This window comes from Pseudomassariella vexata (assembly GCF_002105095.1).
Source record: "Pseudomassariella vexata strain CBS 129021 chromosome Unknown BCR38scaffold_8, whole genome shotgun sequence".
NCBI classification, from domain to species: domain Eukaryota; kingdom Fungi; phylum Ascomycota; class Sordariomycetes; order Amphisphaeriales; family Pseudomassariaceae; genus Pseudomassariella; species Pseudomassariella vexata.
Window position 1 is genome coordinate 1,501,385 of NW_024467963.1, and position 17,433 is coordinate 1,518,817.

Consider the following 17,433-nt stretch of genomic DNA (forward strand, 5'->3'; position numbering starts at 1 on the left):
TACAAACTACTAAAGGCTGAGCCAGCTGCTTGTCTTGTCTGGACCGTACTTGACTTTCGACATCCTTCCATGCTACAACACTCAAACCCTTAGAAGAAGCGGCATTCGATGTCATTATATCTGGTCTGCATTGCTAGAAGGAGATCCATCACGACCCGGGGAACGGAATGTGGATTGTGAATCTGAAATCTGTGTTACAAGGAGCCACGCGAAATCAGCAACAGTGTAGTCCAGTATCATCCTCATGGATTGCCACGCTGGACCCCAGTCTGAATGTTTGGGTCCCAGTTGTTGGTGCAGACCGAAGAGGGAGCGGCTTGTAATCCCAATTGAAGGCAGCGGGCGTTTATGCCCATGAGGGCTATTAGCTCTCTGGCGGAAAAGGGGAGAGGATACAGGTGACTTTCACCAACAACGAGACACTGCATCCATTGATCCTTGACGATATCGGTAAACATGAGGCTGTGGCGAGCCACCGGGTGGAACAGAGAGTAAGCTGTCGGCCCAAGCACTGCTTAGGGCCAGGTTATAATCTCAGAATGAGGCTTCAATGGTGTTTGAGTACAGTTCGGGTAAGGTAGCCACCGATAGATCACCCAACAATACCGCGTCGCTCGCGTAGTCTCCAATGGTGCCCTCGGCGTTTTCACTTAGACGGCTGCGTGTCACAGCACACTGGTTTCTATGACTAGCAGTTGCAGAAGCTGTGCTGGTCTTGTTGCTCCTCATGCTGTTGACGACCTGATTTTTTTCACAGGTAACCATGTTTGAACTCGGAATTTGAATAGATTGTGGCTTAATCATAGACTGGTTAGGCAATTGTTACCCCGAGGCGCAGGCTATTACGGTGCAGGGGCATGGAAAGGAAGGCACGACGTTCATTTAGCGTTGTGGTGCACAGACCGTTAAAGCCCGGGCCACATGAAATTTATCTCAGAGTTCAGAATCTTGGGAAAACTCCAAATAATAGTAGTTTGGTCAGCCCAGCCAACCCCAATGCCTCCGCGAATACCATCAACGCTGCCAGCGCAATGCTGCCGGGCGGTAACTGAGTCGTGCACCTCGCCTCTTGTTAGCCTCTTCGCCTCCCTCTCGATCCAGACCCGAAACGCGTCGATTCTCTCCAACCTACGCGACAACCCAGGCGCCTACCAAAAACGCATTCGAGTCGGTCGTGGTCCCTCGTCAGGTAAGGGAAAGACGTCTGGAAGAGGTCACAAGGGTCAGAAACAGCATGGACATGTTCACCCGTGGTTTCAGGGCGGTCAGACGCCCTTGATTCGTGCCAAGGGGCGGATGGGCTTCGAGAACTTGTATGTTTGACTGGCTACTTCGCACGAGATCGCATGGTTCCTAGCTGTCGCAAGGAGCAGTACCTCGCCGGGGTTTAAACTGCACCCTCACTGACCACCGTGTCCTTAGTCGAGCTGACGTACTGTCCCATGTAAACCTCGACAAGCTCCAAGAATGGATCGACCAGGGTCGCATCGACCCCACGAAGCAAATCACCCCGAAAGAGCTCATTAAGTCGAACCTCGTCGGCAGCATCAAGGATGGAATCAAGCTGCTATCCCGCGGTGGAAACACCCTGAAGCAGCCCATCGACATCATCGTGTCGCGTGCTTCGGCCGGAGCCATCGACGCAATTGAGAAGGCAGGCGGAAAGGTCGTCACGCGGTACTACACCCGGCAGTCCATCCGACGCCTCGTCCAGGACAAGAGTGTCAACACAAGCCTTCCTCTCCCACATGGATCTGAGTTCGTCGAGGGTATATTGGAGGAGGTGCGGCAGAAGGGGTTCTCGTACAGGCTACCTGACCCGACTAGCCGATGGGATATGGAGTATTACAGAGATCCGGCGCATAGAGGGTATTTAAGCCACCAGCTGAAGCCAGGAGAGTCGCCCAGTTTGTACTTTAGGGTGCCTCCTAGCCAGCTGAAGAAGAAGGTCAAGGCTGTGAAGGACAAGAAGAAGGAAGATACCAAGTTGTGGGAGAAGTTATAGGTCTAGTTGGCAGATCTGTACCGAGTAGACCGGGTAGAGATTGTATAAAATGTGTATCAATGAAGTTGCTGCTGTCTCCCTGTACATGGTGCTGCCTCAATAGTTGATGTGGGTTGTTGCTAATCATCCAGGTTTCAAACCCTCTGGAGGATATGACCCCAGTACATCTCGAACCCCATGGAACTCACTCAGCGATATTCCAGACTCGATCAATCCACCACCTTATTTCCTGTCATCGACGCTTGCACTGTTTTTCCACCACATAAAAGAACCAACGTACTCACCTTCAATCCCAGCAACCCACCCCTCGCCCAGTGAGACCCAGCTCCGTTCTTCCAACCTCCTCGCATCGCCACTGTCACCCCTAGACTCGTGAGCATCGGAACTTGGCACGCCACTATTCTAAGTAATTACTTGCGGCGTGCAACCACCGCTACACCGCTATAAGCGTTGAGGACGAAGAGTACTCTTGTAAACGAGGGCACAAGCTGTATCGGAGTGGAGGATGCAGTAGCCTGATTATGGATGCCATTGTGGTCTTGGAACAGGTACAGGTAGCCGTGTTATCACCATGCTCGGTGCACGCAGTTGAGCACATGCTGACGGACTGTGGGGCGTTTACCAGAGGATTGGTCGTTTGGGAGCTGACAGACCCAATGCAGGGGTTTGGTTGGTCAAGAAGGATCGGTTTTGCGGCCTGCATGCATGTCCCGGAATTTGGTGATGAGGGGTGGCGTGGGTGCTGATTGGGCAGGAGTCCATGGATTTGCCTCCGTTGTCATGTATTCGTCATAGAAGATTCCTATCATGGCTCACGCGAAGATACGCTGCTGCTAGTGTTCGGAATTGGCGTAACCCGGCTGCAAAGATCACGAGGGCGACCTTGATGACTTTTACATACTAATCTTGGAGGCCTCATATGTGGTGCTGCACTTCTGGCTGTGTGGGATTACTTGTGAAGAGGGTGCAGACCTGGGTTAGATGAAGCCTGTCGAGAAGCTTCATTGCAGACTGAGCCTCCTTGTCTGTAAGTTGGTGGCACGCTTTTTAGATGGAATCTAGGCCTTGAGCTGATGACTGCATTCTGTGACCATCTCCCTCATTGGGTGTCAGGGTACGGCTAGGCCGAAGGCAATAGTACAGAGTGATGGGGAGTAACGGGCGTCCCTCCTACGTAGCACCGGGTGGTCACTGGCGGTCTCAGGTAGGGGTGCCCACGGTGATGCATTGATCTCTGCTCCTTCCCTATCCTACTTCGAGATGGTCCTTATATAGATAGCTAGGCCGCCGCTTGGACCCGGCATAACAGCAGGGTCGGCGATGCCAAGGATCTTGACTCTCGTCATCCCAAAGCTTCACATAGATTGTAATCATGACTCGGGAGTCTTTTGTCCGAAACACCCCTCCGGCGCCCCACCGGTGTCTTGCGTTCAGTGTCCTGACACCCACTGGTGCCTATGGCATTCTGTTCTCTGACATTGGGCAGTCGTGAAGAAGGCGCGTTCGAAATTGCTGAAGCGATATGATTCGTCCTTCCCAGACATGAAACCTGTTTCTAGGGGTTTTTTTGTTGGGGGATTTTTTTGGCTTTTGGTTGTCCCTTCTTTCATCTCCTGTTTCTGGGATTTTCTCACTTTTCTCACAGCGGCTGTAGGAGCGTGCGTCTAAGACAAGCATGAGGATGATGAATTTAATATAAACTGTGGTTGTTCTCTATATAGGCATTGGTTGAGATGGATCACCCCTACTGTTCATGCCGTCGTATAAGTCCAATAGGAAAGCATGGACTTGTGTTCATGTGTGTCAAGATATTTATTATTTAATTGTTTGAGCCTCCTTCAAGACACAACCAAAAGTATAATGAGAACATGATTTTCAAAAATGACCTGGCAATATCCCTGCTGATTGCACTTACAGTGGTAAGGCCTTGGCACTAGGTGAGGATATGGAGACCAGCAAAGCTCCAGCCTGCTCAAAACACATGTTTCCCGGACGAGACACACGGTGGATCACAGGAAAACAAGCCAAGCATTCCACAAAGACTCTTCTGTAAAAACTTTCTATGGCGACACTTCAATGTAAATTGCTTCCATGTATCTTGTCTCTGGCTGTTACTCCGATGGTGAAGAGCCAGTCGCTACTTTAAGAAATATATGGAAGAGAATATACAATGGTGTCCGAAATGGCGGGCTGATAAAGTTTTAACAGAACGTTTCCACCAAATACAAAGTAGAATGCAAGCCACCCACAAGGGACAAGATACGATGTCGCGGCTGAGCCAACCCTCAGGCATCGGCGTTGTTGCTTAACACCAGCTTACACCAGTCTCGGGCGCTGAGGTGGAACCAATCGGGCTGTATTCCATAACAAGCATCCAACCCTACAGTGAAGAACCAGGTGGGCGGTCCCGCCAAGCCAATCACAATGCAATTTGGCTAGAACATCAGGTGACAGATCCGTTCTTTATTTCCTTCTCATTCAGGAGACCTGAACCCCTTCACCGTCTAACCATGGGATGAATTGTATTATGCATACCCATCGGACTTATTGCAAGGTGTAACAAAGCATAGGATTGAATGTGTCTCTGATCTCCTCGAGTCCAAAGAGTGTACGATGCCTGTCCCACAGGCAGAAATTGTGTGTTACTGTGGATGGTGGTCATATCGGCCCATAACGTACGTTCGGTGGCCATATGGCCTCACACGTTGGCAATTAGGTTGTAACGCCCTTGAAGTTACAACATCATTTGCACCATCCATATTCAGTCAACAGAAGGCTGGTGCGGTCCGACAATGTCCCGATGCAAATCCACACTTCCTGCTGTTCTTGTCGTGGAAAACGAGGCTGATTATGTGTTCCCCCTCTAGGTCTGTCAATCGCGGAAACCCTTGCCGAGGGACGATAATTTGTGTCTAGTGTTGCTATCGTGTTTTCCGGCCATTCGTAGATGCTGATATCTGTGCCAACAGGGATGCGAGGTTGGGCGACTGGCTGGCCTTACATATGGCGACCTTTCTATGATGCACCTATCCGCCGATGCATACTCTCCCAATGCAAGAGATCTTGTGGCTCATCAAGCACGATCTAGATGACTTGCGATTTTGACTGAAAAAGAACTGACTGCATACTCCGTGGCCCCTGAATCAAGCAGGTGCATGTTTACTTTCTACCTGCTGGTTATTTGGGAAAGGAAAATTTCCAATGGGTGCCTTAACTTGGCTCTTGATAATCTACAAGTCCATATCGATCCTTAGTACGAAAACCTCATCCTTAGATTTTTCCCTACGTACCCGCTGTATAGAAGCCTACTAGAAACGTCAATAAGGTTAAGTTTTGCGGCTGCCAGCCGCGAAGCGAGGGCCGTTCCGAAAGCGCCTTCTCATCAGTGGCTCGGACAGTTTACAATGCATACAGTGGGAGCGTAAAAGTTAGTGTGCCAAATGGCTGGATTGGCTGCACTAATTGTGCCTTGCCGCAACTTTCAGGTGACGTAAGATCATATTTCCACTACCGAAAGCCATCTTAGAGAATCTCATTCTAGCAATGGTCCAGGAATGGATGGCGTCACAGATGTTTCCATGTCCTGCCAGTAAAAATGCTGCGGTGCCCTGCAAACCTTTCAGTGTAGTACAGTGCATGTCTATCATCCTCATTCCTCCCCTTTTGTGAGTTATCAACGCGCGAACCAGTCGACCTTCTTTCTTCCAGCTTTGCGGTCGGAATTGCCGAAGCCAGCTAGCTAGCTTGGAAATGTGGTGGCGTCAAGTAAATAGGACACTGGATGATTGACCCGGATTTCAATGGTTGGACAATTGCAGGCACCGGTGAAGGTTGAGATGTGGCTTGGTGGAATGGAGGTTAATTTCATTTAGCCCCGCGGAGAAAAGGCGGACAACCTATTCTTGCGAAATACCGGGACCTCAGTGGTAAAGTCTTGTTCTCGTCAAACTCCTTTATCAAGAGCTGACTTAAGCTGCAAGTTTACTACAACGTGGCAATAAACGATGCAAGCAGTCGGGCATCATGCATGATCTTGATTAACCAGATGAGGCGTTTCTTGAGCCAAATATCTGTTGAACCCTCCATGTTTTCCGGTCACATTCTCCCGGCACATTCATCCGTCGTGGCCCAATGGCTCATCACATATCTCTATGGTCTTGTGTACGGTTATCTGCATAGATGAAAGGCATGCTTTCTCTGCAAATAGTTTGTTCATCGCGCACGTCCGTGGAGCCTAATACAACCTATACAATGGTAGCTAAAAGTAAAAGACTGCGCGGCAAGCATCATAAAGTCATAACCAGACGACAGGGAAAGTTCATCCGTTGGTGTCCCGTTCTAATGGTAAAGACGCTAAAAGTCCGAGTTAGCTTCTCGAATAGGACGAAGAAGAAGAGTGTTGGTGTTGAACAAACTAGTGGGGGCTTGAATAACCACAGTCGATGAATACACCATCACCTACAAAAAAACATACGACTTTTAATATCTTGAATCCCACCAGTTGTTCTACGCAAGCCTCCTCGTCATCCTGGTCTGATTGGGTGTGTTCAGGTTCCGAACCGCTGCCGGGTACCACTTACCGACACCGCAGGACGCTGTGCGACATCGGGTTTTGAGAAACATCCATGTCCAAAAGTGATAAGCCCTATTATAGGCCCAGGTCAAGCATTGATGATAAAACTCACGTATAGAGGCTGATAGAAGCCGTGCCTTACGCCTAAACCAAGCCTCCATGGCTGGTAGCTTTTCCAGTCCAGCTCATGCAGGCCGCCAGCGGACAACTATTGCCGTTGACCCAATGAAAGTCCTGCTGACAGTTCATTGGCTAAGCTCAAGCCAGCTGTGCTCGAGGCAAGCTGACTATCGATGCCGGACCATTCTCTCCATCTTAAACCAGTCGGCTCGTGATCCGAGCTGAGACACAAACTTGATCTCAAGAAATATGGCCAGAGCAAAAAGCACAGCATCGTGAAATTCCTCTATAGATCGAAGGTACTCAGAAGCAACAGGAAGAGTTGCTCCGATCGTATCCATCATCCGTAGATTCTGGTCAAAGCTCGGGGACTCAGGAAACAGAAGAACTCGTCTATATAAACCATCGATCTCCCGTCCATCAATCTTCTTTTCTCTCATCACCATCAGCTTCATCAGTCAACAAGCCTTCCCTACCACTTCAAACCAATCTTCCAGCTCCCAAGGCCTTTACCCACCCCTCAAAACCTCAGTCAAAATGCAGTTCTCCACCATCACCACCGTCCTGGCTTTCACCGCCGCTGCCTTCGCTGCCCCTGCCGTCGAAGCTGAAGGCCTCGAGGTCCGCACTGGCACTCCCGCCGCGTCGAACAAGCAACTCTGCTGCAACGGCATCCTCACCTGCGTCGTGCAGATTCTCGGTGACGTCTGCACCACTAAGAAATACAATTGCAAGACTTCGGCCCCCGCGGTGAGTTCCAATTCAGCACATACAGCTCCGTCTCTATCATGCGGACAGACTGCTAATTACATGCGTTTTCTCTTACTCTAGGGCTCTACTTTGCTCAATGTCAACCTCCAGCTCCTCAACTGCGTCTCGCTCTAAATGAACATCCTGAACAAAGGATGACTGAGACCTAGAATACCCATGTGGGGTAGCAGCGTTTTTGAGTGGGGAAGCAAAGACTGATGATGCGAATATGATGGCGGAGGCACTGAGGGCTATTTTCTATTTTATGTCAAGGCCTTGACGACATTCCTTCGAACCATGTTCTCCGTAGCTTGGAGTATATTGCAGACAAATTGATGTATTTTGGTGAACATACACTTTGAGAATCTCTTGTGACCCATGCTCAGCATCATTCTTGCTTTTCTTCTTCTTTTCAATATGCTATCGCAAGATCGTGAGAACTTTTAGACACCTGTTGGCTTTGTATTAGCTTCTCGTCTGTCGGCTTCGAGCAAATCAACCGTTTCCATGACTGTCGGAAACCAGTATCGGATTGCATGTACGCCTCCGGATGCATGCGTCTGCTAGTGCAATTATTGACAGGCAGGATCTAAGGCTGGGGTGGCGTTGGCTGGAACTAAGATCGAATAGGGTATAATTACATAACTAGCAGTTGTATCGATTCTACAAGAGAAAAGAAAGACGTGGCTGGAGAAAGTGCTGGGTTTAGAGAATTGCCCATGCGACAGAGAAAAAGTTCACTACTTGCACGAGATCGTTGTTCATACAACCAGCACTATGGACTATAGCGGGATACGCTAGCACACGATTATATTAGCAGTTTACCATTTCTAACAGCGCGAGCGGACCACATGACTGGATTGATACTAGGCATCGGTATACGTCCCATTCACTTCGAGGCCATGAAAATGACCAAATATGCATAGCCTGACACATAAAGTTGGGTCAAGTTTTGATATCGTCCATATGCAACATTACTGCACGACCCCTGGCGATCTCAGTCGTATTACGACAACGTTCAAGGGATTTAAAGCAACGGTCTAGACGGGTCTTTGAATCTCGACCGTCTCATGATTACTAAGTATGGCGGAGCCGCTCCGCTGCGACGTTGGGTTCTGCATGATGTCATTTGGGGAACGTCGGGTTATTGGACTGCCGGATTTGGGTGCCGCCGATCAGTTCCTCGCTCTGCCCCTACGAAACGGCAGACTGGAAGGAAGGTCTGCAGGTCACGCTATCAAAAGCCTCGCCAAGGTTTATGACGCCAAAATTCGAATTAGATACTGACCAATATCAACCGACTTCTTTAGTGACAATGACGACCTCTATGCTCCTGGTAGACGAACCTCCACCCTACGACCCCGCAAACCACGACGACACAAGCAGCGACTTGATCCAGCCCGTCATGCTGCAGCTTAACGACCAGTTCATCTACCCTTCCTCTACAACAGCATTCCCTCTGTATGAACTCTCCCGCGATGTTAGCCAAACCGCCATCACAGACATCGAGTCTAATCTATCATTCCGCCGCCTCGTGCACCATGTGCGCACAAACACCAACGGCACCCCGCGCGTCGTGCAGCGCGACAGGCTTATATTTGACCTGAAATATTTACCCCCAGCAATGTCAAATTTCCCCTATTGCCTTGCTGCGAAGTCGCGGGGATGTGTGGGCAATCTGGCGTTGAAGGAGATGCATATCCCTCATTCGGGGTTTAGAGTCGTGAGGACACGGGCCGTGAAAGATAATGGGTTTCCGAAGGGGTATAGGGGGCGGAAGAACGCCGTGGTGGAGGTGGGTGTGGTGCTTTTGGTGAAGAGATTGGGGCAAAGGTACCAGTGGTTGGATGTGGGTAGGAATGCCATTGCGGTGGAGAGTGAAAGTGAGGGGCAGCGCAAGTTGGATATAACTGTGCCTGTTGCGAGGCAGACGATGGATGAACTGGTGGCAAGTTGGTGTTTGAGGTTGTGGCGTGATAGTATGGAGAATAAGAATGAGATTCAGGGGTGGAAATCATGTGAGTCTGACCGAGCCCCTAGTCCCTGAGTTTTGGCATATGCTCATTTTAATCAGTTAAGAGAACTGCACAGAGCAGGCCACAGGTGCTTCCCCGGTATTGGTGATCGAGGTGTGGGAGATACACTAGTTGAGTGTATCGCATCATATATTAGGCATGCTGAAACTAAGAGATTCAGCCCTGATGAATATCAACATGCTACCGGCCTTGATCGGTTCAATTATCCAAAACTTCCTCCGCTGGGCCACCCCATTAGTCATGCAGCGTTTCGAAAAGATATTAGATGATGAAGTCCACAAAGCCCTGTTCAGAACATTCTCATCTATCCGCATCCTCGTGAGAATAATAATGGGTTCGTGCCGAAAACAGAAGAATAAACGACAAACTCCTTTATTCAGTTAAGAATGTAGACAATAAAAGGATAAAGACATTCCTTGGTATATTAAGGAATATAGAACAAAGCAAAGTTACGAATGTAGCCCGAATAAAGGACCAAGACTGGTAATAAAGAAGTCTAGCTAACAGAACCTATTCCTATAAATAAAGGCCCAGTTTCCCTCCAGATAGACTAATGAATTACACTTTTACAAACCACTATAATATACAACAATAACAACCTATTATACTCTATTACTAATTTACTCAACAAAACTACCTCGTAGCCGACCTGTAGTTATCCGGTAGTACTTCACAAAATATCCGCTGCATACTTGTAACCATCTAACGATATTTAGCACAAGAATTACCCAATGAAATCGAGACCATCACGAAACAGCATGATGGATGGAAACAAGTCAGATACTCCTGGTGAAAATCTCAATACTTCAACTCCCACAAACACACCCGCAAAGTCTTACGGTAAGAGAAGACCCGTAACTTCCACTTCATCGATTATTTTGATGGTAAAAATAAGCTCATGGTTTTTACTGTCTAGGAAACGGGCTGCACTGTTGTCAGTTCGGGAAAGATGGCAGCGCTGCAACGCTTGTAACTGGAAGTGCAGAAAAGCATCCTGGACGTGGTGCCGTATTAGTGGTCGGGAACGGAATCCATTACGAACCCCAGGAACCCTTGTGGAAAACTCTTCTTGTAGTAGCTACAACTGGAATCGTGGGGTGGTTAATTCTTGCAAAGCATACACGGGTATCGTGATACCACGAAATAGCTACAGCTCAGAGACGTCTCATTATTGGTATCGGCATTGATCCTGTCACTGGATTCGAAGAATAATATGAAGCATTCCACGTGTTTCCACTGCAAAGTAGACGAAGCCAGAATATTTCACTGGGGCGACTAGTCCTGGTTAAAAACTGAAATGCCCTGCTCTGATGACGAGATAATCGTTCCTAACTGCAAGTAACCTTTCTTGATGAATGTATTGCGGTGGTAATTAAGCCCGAATATAGCGTGACACATAGCGATAAGATTATTTTCTGTCATGTGAAACTTCTAAAGGTCTCACTTTAACTCATGACACAGCGTGGCACCAGATATCAAATGAGAGTTGACACATTTGCTCAAGTTATTGATGCAGCTTGATCCTCTTGTTATGTTGATTAGCTGTCCACACAAATTTACGGTAATAATGTGACCAGAGAACTGGTTTAGCTGGTGGCTGAATGACCGATACAAACGACCTGGGACGGTTGGAGACAAAGTGTATTTTCAAGAGATGGTCTAACGTAGTTCACGGTCCAATTGCACACTTTGGCAGACCTTATACGACAATGTATAAGTTAATTCAACCACAACGCCTATCATCAATTGAAACTACTCAGAATCGTTATCTTCAGACGTCTCTACATCATTTCCACAAGTGCGCGCATTATGTCCGGGCTCGCCGCAGATTCTACAGCGCCGTACACGCGCAATTCGCCGCCTCGTACGACCACCAATTTGACGAAATTCGTCATGTAACTGCCCATCAACCTCTCGTTGAGACTGTAGGTCCTGTCCAGCTTGTATACGAAGTGATCCTCCACTCTGTAGCTGTTTTTTCTTCGCACGGCGACGTCGACTTAAGGTCTCATTTGCCTTTCGAAGTCATTCGGCCTCGCCTTCTAAAAGGGCAAGCCGATGCATAACCTTCGTTGTACCTCGCGCAATCTGATCTATTCCAGTAAAAGTTGACGTTGGTGAGCTATTTTTATGTCGTACAATCCTATTTTTCACATAATCGGTTTGTGATTGGGCTTCGGCTGGGTTGTTCGGAGTCTTTGATTCCCAAGGGACGGGGAGACCAGCCGAGCTACCCGGAGATGTTGGCGTATGTAATTTCACATCGAGCTGTGATATGACATAATCTGCATCGTACGGAACTATTCCTACCCCTCGGAAACCTCCTTGGATATTTGAAACCGTGAAAGTTGCGTTGTACGCGTTTAAAAACGCCGGTAAAAAGTCTTCTTTCGAGATATGACTTATATGTGCTCGCATGAGATCTTCGATTTCTTTTCCGTACGCTCTTTTTAACCCGCGAAAACAACCAACATCAAGAGGCTGGAGCTTATTCGACGAATGAGGAGGCATACAAAGCGTGACGATATTGTTAGCTTTGCAATATACCTCGAAATCGGTCGAGTGATGGCTTTCGTGACCGTCGAGGATCAATAGGCGATGAGTACCTTTCGTACGAGACTTGGTGTGATGATCGAAGTATTTTATCCAATCTTCGCCTCTCTCGTTCGTAGTTCAGCCATTTTTAGTAACTGCGATAACCCAATCAGGCGGTAATGGGCTGTTTTCGTACCATGACGAGAGGTGGGTTTTGCCGGCGAAAATGATGTACGGAGGGAGGGCATAACCGGACGACCCAACGCCTTGAATAACTGTAACCCATTCCCGATTTCCTTACTGGGCTTCTCTAGGCCTTCCGCGCCGATCAGAAGTCGTCACGACCATTTCGGACGAGATTTAGCCCATCACAAAACCGGTCTCGTCGAAGTTGTAGATATCCTCCTGGATCGCGTATTTCGCAATTGTATTCCGTACCAGGTCAAACCACGCCCTATACGCGTCGGGGTCTTCGCAGAGGACTCTCTGATAGTCGATCCTTCGATTTAAACGCGTCCGGAGGTCTGGTTGTCGCCTTACGAAGCTCGAGGCCCAGTTGACGCCGACGCGTCCCGCGTCGCGACTTCGAAGTAATCGGTTGGCCATATCTTCAACACCACTCAATCGGGGAGGAAATGCTCGCGAATCTAGGTCGTTTATATGTCGTACGATTGCCTCTTCTTCGGAAGGAGTCAACTTTTGCGTTGGCGATCGCGTAATCGCTCGAGCGGGTTTACCGTCGCGTCGATACGCAAGGGTTCTAAAAGGTACGTTATAGATCTGACCAGCGCGACGTACACTTAAATTTGGATCAGATTGAAGCGCATATAATGCTAGAATCATATCACTTTCATTCCAAGAACCAACCCTAGGTATATGGTGAAAAACCGCAGGTCAAAGTGGTAGCGTACAAAAATCTGCCGAAGTGTGCAATTGGACCGTGGACTACGTTATCTGTTTAGGCTTTTCATTTAACCTGCCAACTCTTGCTGGGAAGCTGGCTGATGCTTCTCGCAAAGCTAAGAGATCCTCCATCTTGTAGCTGTCGATTTTAGTCCTTCGACGACGGCTTAGCTCTTGATTGGCCTTCCGAAGTGTAGTAACCTCATGCTCAAAACTAACCGATGCATAACAGCCGTCGCACCACGTGAAAATTGGTCAATAGCCGTAAGTATTGTCGTCGGGGAGCTATTCTGATGCTGTACGATTCTGTTTTTAACGTATTCAGACTGGGATTGCGCCTCGGTTGGGTTATTTGGAGTCTTTGATTCCCAGATTAAGGGTGCGCCAGACGAGCTCCCAGGAGGTGTAGGCGTATGTAGCTTAATATTCAGCTGTGAAATCACATATTCCGGGTCGTACGGAATAAGTCCTGTCCCCCTGAAACCTGCCTGGATATTCGACTTAGTTATAGTCGTACGATACGCCCTATAGAATGCCGAAAAGAAATCCTCCTTCGAGATATGGGTTATATGCGCCCGTATTAGGTCTTCAATTTCTTTGCCGTACGACCTTTTCAAAGCCCTAAAACAGCCTACATCGAGAGGCTGGAGCTTATGTGACGAATGAGCAGGCATACTAAGTGTAATAATAGTATGCTCTTTGCAATATAGCTCGAAGTCAGTCGAGTGGTGGCTCTCATGCCCGTCGAGGATAAGAAGACGATAAACACCCTTCGTACGATCCTTCGTATAGCGATGTCAGAGAACAGAATGCCATAGGCACCAGTGGGTGTCAGGACACTGAACGCAGGACACCGGTGGGCCGCCGGAGGGGTGTTTCGGACAAAAGACTCCCGAATCATGATTACAATCTATGTGAAGCTTTGGGATGACGAGAGTCAAGATCCTTGGCATCGCCAACCCTGCTGTTATGCCGGGTCCAAGCGGCGGCCTAGCTATCTATATAAGGACCATCTCGAAGTAGGATAGGGAAGGAGTTGTCAGAGCCACAAGTGTCATCCGAGGCGGGCCGGCTTCCACCAGGTAGGAAGCCGTTTGTGGCGGCTAGAGAGCCGCTTGTGGCGAATGAGAGCCGTTGAAGCCGTTTGCAACGGATAGGGAATCGCTTGGTTGCAGATAAGGAGCCGCTGTCCAAGATATTGGCCGAAGTCGGAGGAACACAGACATACGGAAGCAAACATCCAGAATCCAAGAGAGAACCTCGGCTGGCTATAAGTAAGGAGTCGAGACGAAGGAAGATAGAGAGGGCAGAGATCAATGCATCACCGTGGGCACCCCTACCTGAGACCGCCAGTGACCACCCGGTATTACGTAGGAGGGACGCCCGTTACTCCCCATCACTCTGTACTATTGCCTTCGGCCTAGCCGTACCCTGACAGTCCTTCGGTTATCGGCACTTGCTGGGTCGCTTGGGGCGAATACTGTTGAAGTTAGCCTTCGCTTTTACAACGTGATGGATTTGACGATGATGCGGCTCAGGCGCCACGGTTACAGGTTTGCGGTCTACTGCAGGCGATGAATATTTAGTGAGCCCAGTTACCACGATACGCTCACCATTGCGTGTCAGCAACAACGAAAGTTCGAGTTCGCATCAATCTCACGCCCCCTGAAGTTGAAAATGTCCGATTGGTCCCAGCAGGTCGATCTCGGAGTTCGCAATGCTGCCTGAAAGGGATAAGTGTCATATCTCTGCGGACATGGGTTACAGTCATTGGCTGAGCCAATGACCTGATCTCGGGATTTTCACGAGCTGCACATATTATTCAACGATGTCTGCGTTCGCATAGATGACGATTCCGGATGCGTTTTACAGACGAAAACAAGGATGTAAAATGTATAAGGGTTCGGAAATGCCATGAGTTGGGGCTGTACAATTCGAACCAGTTATCACTTCTAATCATCAAGTCTTCCCCAATATTCACTTTCAATCCAACGCCGCATAAAAAACGTACAGCTCCCATCTCAGCCAAAATGCCACCCAAATCATCCAATATATTCTCTTCGAAGTCCTCGCAGACTGCTACACCTCCTTCTTCTATATCAACGTCACACTTTAGCTCTTCACCGAGATATTCCTCAGATACGATATGCACAGAGGACAATATTGGAACCTAAAAGACGGAAACAGATCTCAACATAAGACACTAGATGGAGAAACAGACCAAGGCACACGTGAGTAGTAGATCCTTTCCCGCTTGGACCAGTTCACGCAACCATTTGCTTATGATGGGAAACAGCTACGAATATAGGAATCATGAGGATGTCAAGCTGGCCATAAATGCTGATGGATCAGACGTGAGAATTTGCTTTATGGGGAGGCGCATGTGTACAGTTCCTGATGTTTCTCGTCAAACAAATTCTGATTTGGGATGAAATTTCAGAGCGGCATTTTGCCCATAGTTGGTGAAATGAGCTTGTGAGTTGAATAGCATGAAAATAATCATGTCTCTACCTGTCGCTATTTGTAAAACTCACATAGACGGGTTATCTTATATATTGTAGAAGGTAGTATTAAGATCGGATGTGTCTACTGAGTTTCTCTTTATAAGCTATTATTTGCATTACACTATCTGCTGTGAAACCCATCAAGACGCCCTGATAAGGGCGCCAACGTTCTCAACACATGGTGCATCAATTTTATTTGTGGAAACTTCTACCTATGATTTTGAAGTACTCAGAATAGTCTCAAGTGAGTGTCAGCATATCTAAACAGCAGAGATACGGAAACCTGGAGTTAATGTTGGGAAATAATTACCAAGCCTGGTATGGTCCGGTCAAATATGCACACTCATAGGTTAACCGCATCGCCGACCATGATACTATGCCCCTAGTACCACTGTTCCGCACTTAATGCCGATCCGATCATTTCTTGCACCAGCTGAACCCAGTTTTGGTTTCTTCAGAAGCACGAGCACTCTTTCTTGGCCATTTCATATTTTTTATAGTCGGCTGGTGTAGTTGGTCACTTCGCTGGTAGATAAGTCCCGATTTGAGCCTCGCCCACTTGGGTCGGTGACGAGTCGCGGGTTCGAATCCCGCAGCTGACACACAAGGGGGTTTAGTCAACCCTTACGGCGCGCTGCCCACCTTGTTGACTTCGCCTACCTAGCGATAATAGGGAGATTGGTGCAGTTTAGGATTACGAGCGTCCTAGCCAGTCGACAGTCAAGCACTACGTCGGCGGAATATAACTCGACAGCCGGTCCAGAATTCGAATCGTTAATCCGACCCCTTATCGGACCCCCTCTCGCCGCGATTCTTGCGAGCGTCTAGACCACGTTACGGTCTATCCACTTGAGCGTATAGTTGAGATGTATACGCTCGACGAGAACCCGAATTAGCAGATACTACGACTTGTCGCGACAAAAAATAGTCGAGCATCTTCTGCACATCAGCAGCATCCCACCCCTGAGGACGAATTGTCGAATATCACGTGTGTCCAATCGAGTAGTCAGAAGGGCGTAAGATTGTATATGAATGAGGTGTGTTGTTCTCTGTGTTCTGTTCTCGCGAACTCCCGTTGCTCTGCCTTTTATAGATTCTTTAGAACATGTCGGTAACTTTGGTGTTACTTTTGAGAAGAGAGGTTCCTTTCGCCGTCTGAACTTTAAATGACACTAGTCTTCTCTAGTGCCATATTATTTCTGAACCTAGGAACCAGGTGCCCTATCTGACAGATGTTCGGACAGTGATCAAGACTACCTTTGGGAAGTCTAAGACGGAATTCGGCTGCGGCGCAACTTGATTGAGCGGGGCCAATTAAGCTGTTTGTCCGGAGAGTACAATTCAAATGTACCAAGATCTGTTAGGTATCAGCGGTTTCGCTGACCTCGGACGACGCTGGCTGACACGCTAGACCCGATGCGGATGCGGGGACATCCACGTTAGCTTGGAGCCGACCGTGGATACTGTGGGATCGCACTGGTACTGGCATTCCGGCTATATACGAAGGTGGAGAAGGGAAGTACAGGTGGAGGGTTCCGAGCCGCTCAAGGGCACTTAAGATCTTGCCTGTATCTCACGTGACCTTGGGCCACCAATTCCACAGATACTATAGTAACATAGTATGCTGGATTACAGTTACTGCATGAGCCACATACAACCACATACATATTCGGGACGATACGAAGTTCACGGTGCATAATCCACATGTGGAAACCAAGTGAGGCGATGCGTCCAGAGAAGGACAAATTGAGTGTGCAGTTGACCAACCGGTCAACTGTAATCTGGGACAGAGCGTACAGGGACAAATCTCCGCCGAATTTGCAGGGAGTGTGTCCACGGAAAGACAAACGGGCTCCTTCGAAGTACAATGAAAGAGTACGATCAACCAAGTCTGATCATTAATAAATCAGTCAAATAAATCAACCATCTCAATTACCCATCTTGATCAGACACATGTGCAATCCAATATTTGTCCTTTTCTGGACGCGTCGCCTCACTTGTTTCCCA

At 48.3% G+C, this 17,433-nt stretch overlaps 3 protein-coding genes and 1 non-coding gene across 4 annotated transcripts; all 4 read left to right on the forward strand.

Moving 5' to 3' along the window:
• Positions 1–968: 968 nt before the first annotated feature.
• Positions 969–2,060, forward strand: BCR38DRAFT_436610 (ribosomal protein L18e/L15P). The gene is made up of 2 exons (XM_040860467.1): positions 969–1,313; positions 1,423–2,060. Exons 1-2 carry the CDS (start codon positions 997–999, stop codon positions 2,003–2,005), a joined length of 900 nt encoding a protein of 299 aa, XP_040715001.1. The 5' UTR covers positions 969–996; the 3' UTR covers positions 2,006–2,060.
• Positions 2,061–7,154: 5,094 nt separating this feature from the next.
• BCR38DRAFT_524923 (uncharacterized protein) lies at positions 7,155–7,583 on the forward strand (the record flags this gene model as incomplete). The annotated part of the gene is made up of 2 exons (XM_040865303.1): positions 7,155–7,448; positions 7,530–7,583. The coding sequence occupies exons 1-2, from the start codon at positions 7,236–7,238 to the stop codon at positions 7,581–7,583; spliced, it is 267 nt and encodes an 88-aa protein (XP_040715002.1). The 5' UTR covers positions 7,155–7,235.
• Positions 7,584–8,640: 1,057 nt separating this feature from the next.
• Positions 8,641–9,963, forward strand: BCR38DRAFT_524924 (uncharacterized protein). Its single transcript, XM_040865304.1, has 2 exons — positions 8,641–9,466; positions 9,523–9,963. Exons 1-2 carry the CDS (start codon positions 8,707–8,709, stop codon positions 9,570–9,572), a joined length of 810 nt encoding a protein of 269 aa, XP_040715003.1. The 5' UTR covers positions 8,641–8,706; the 3' UTR covers positions 9,573–9,963.
• A 5,962-nt stretch (positions 9,964–15,925) lies between these two features.
• BCR38DRAFT_t194 lies at positions 15,926–16,028 on the forward strand. The gene has a single exon. It is a non-coding gene; the product is annotated as a tRNA-Thr (tRNA).
• The last annotated feature ends 1,405 nt before the right edge of the window (positions 16,029–17,433 follow it).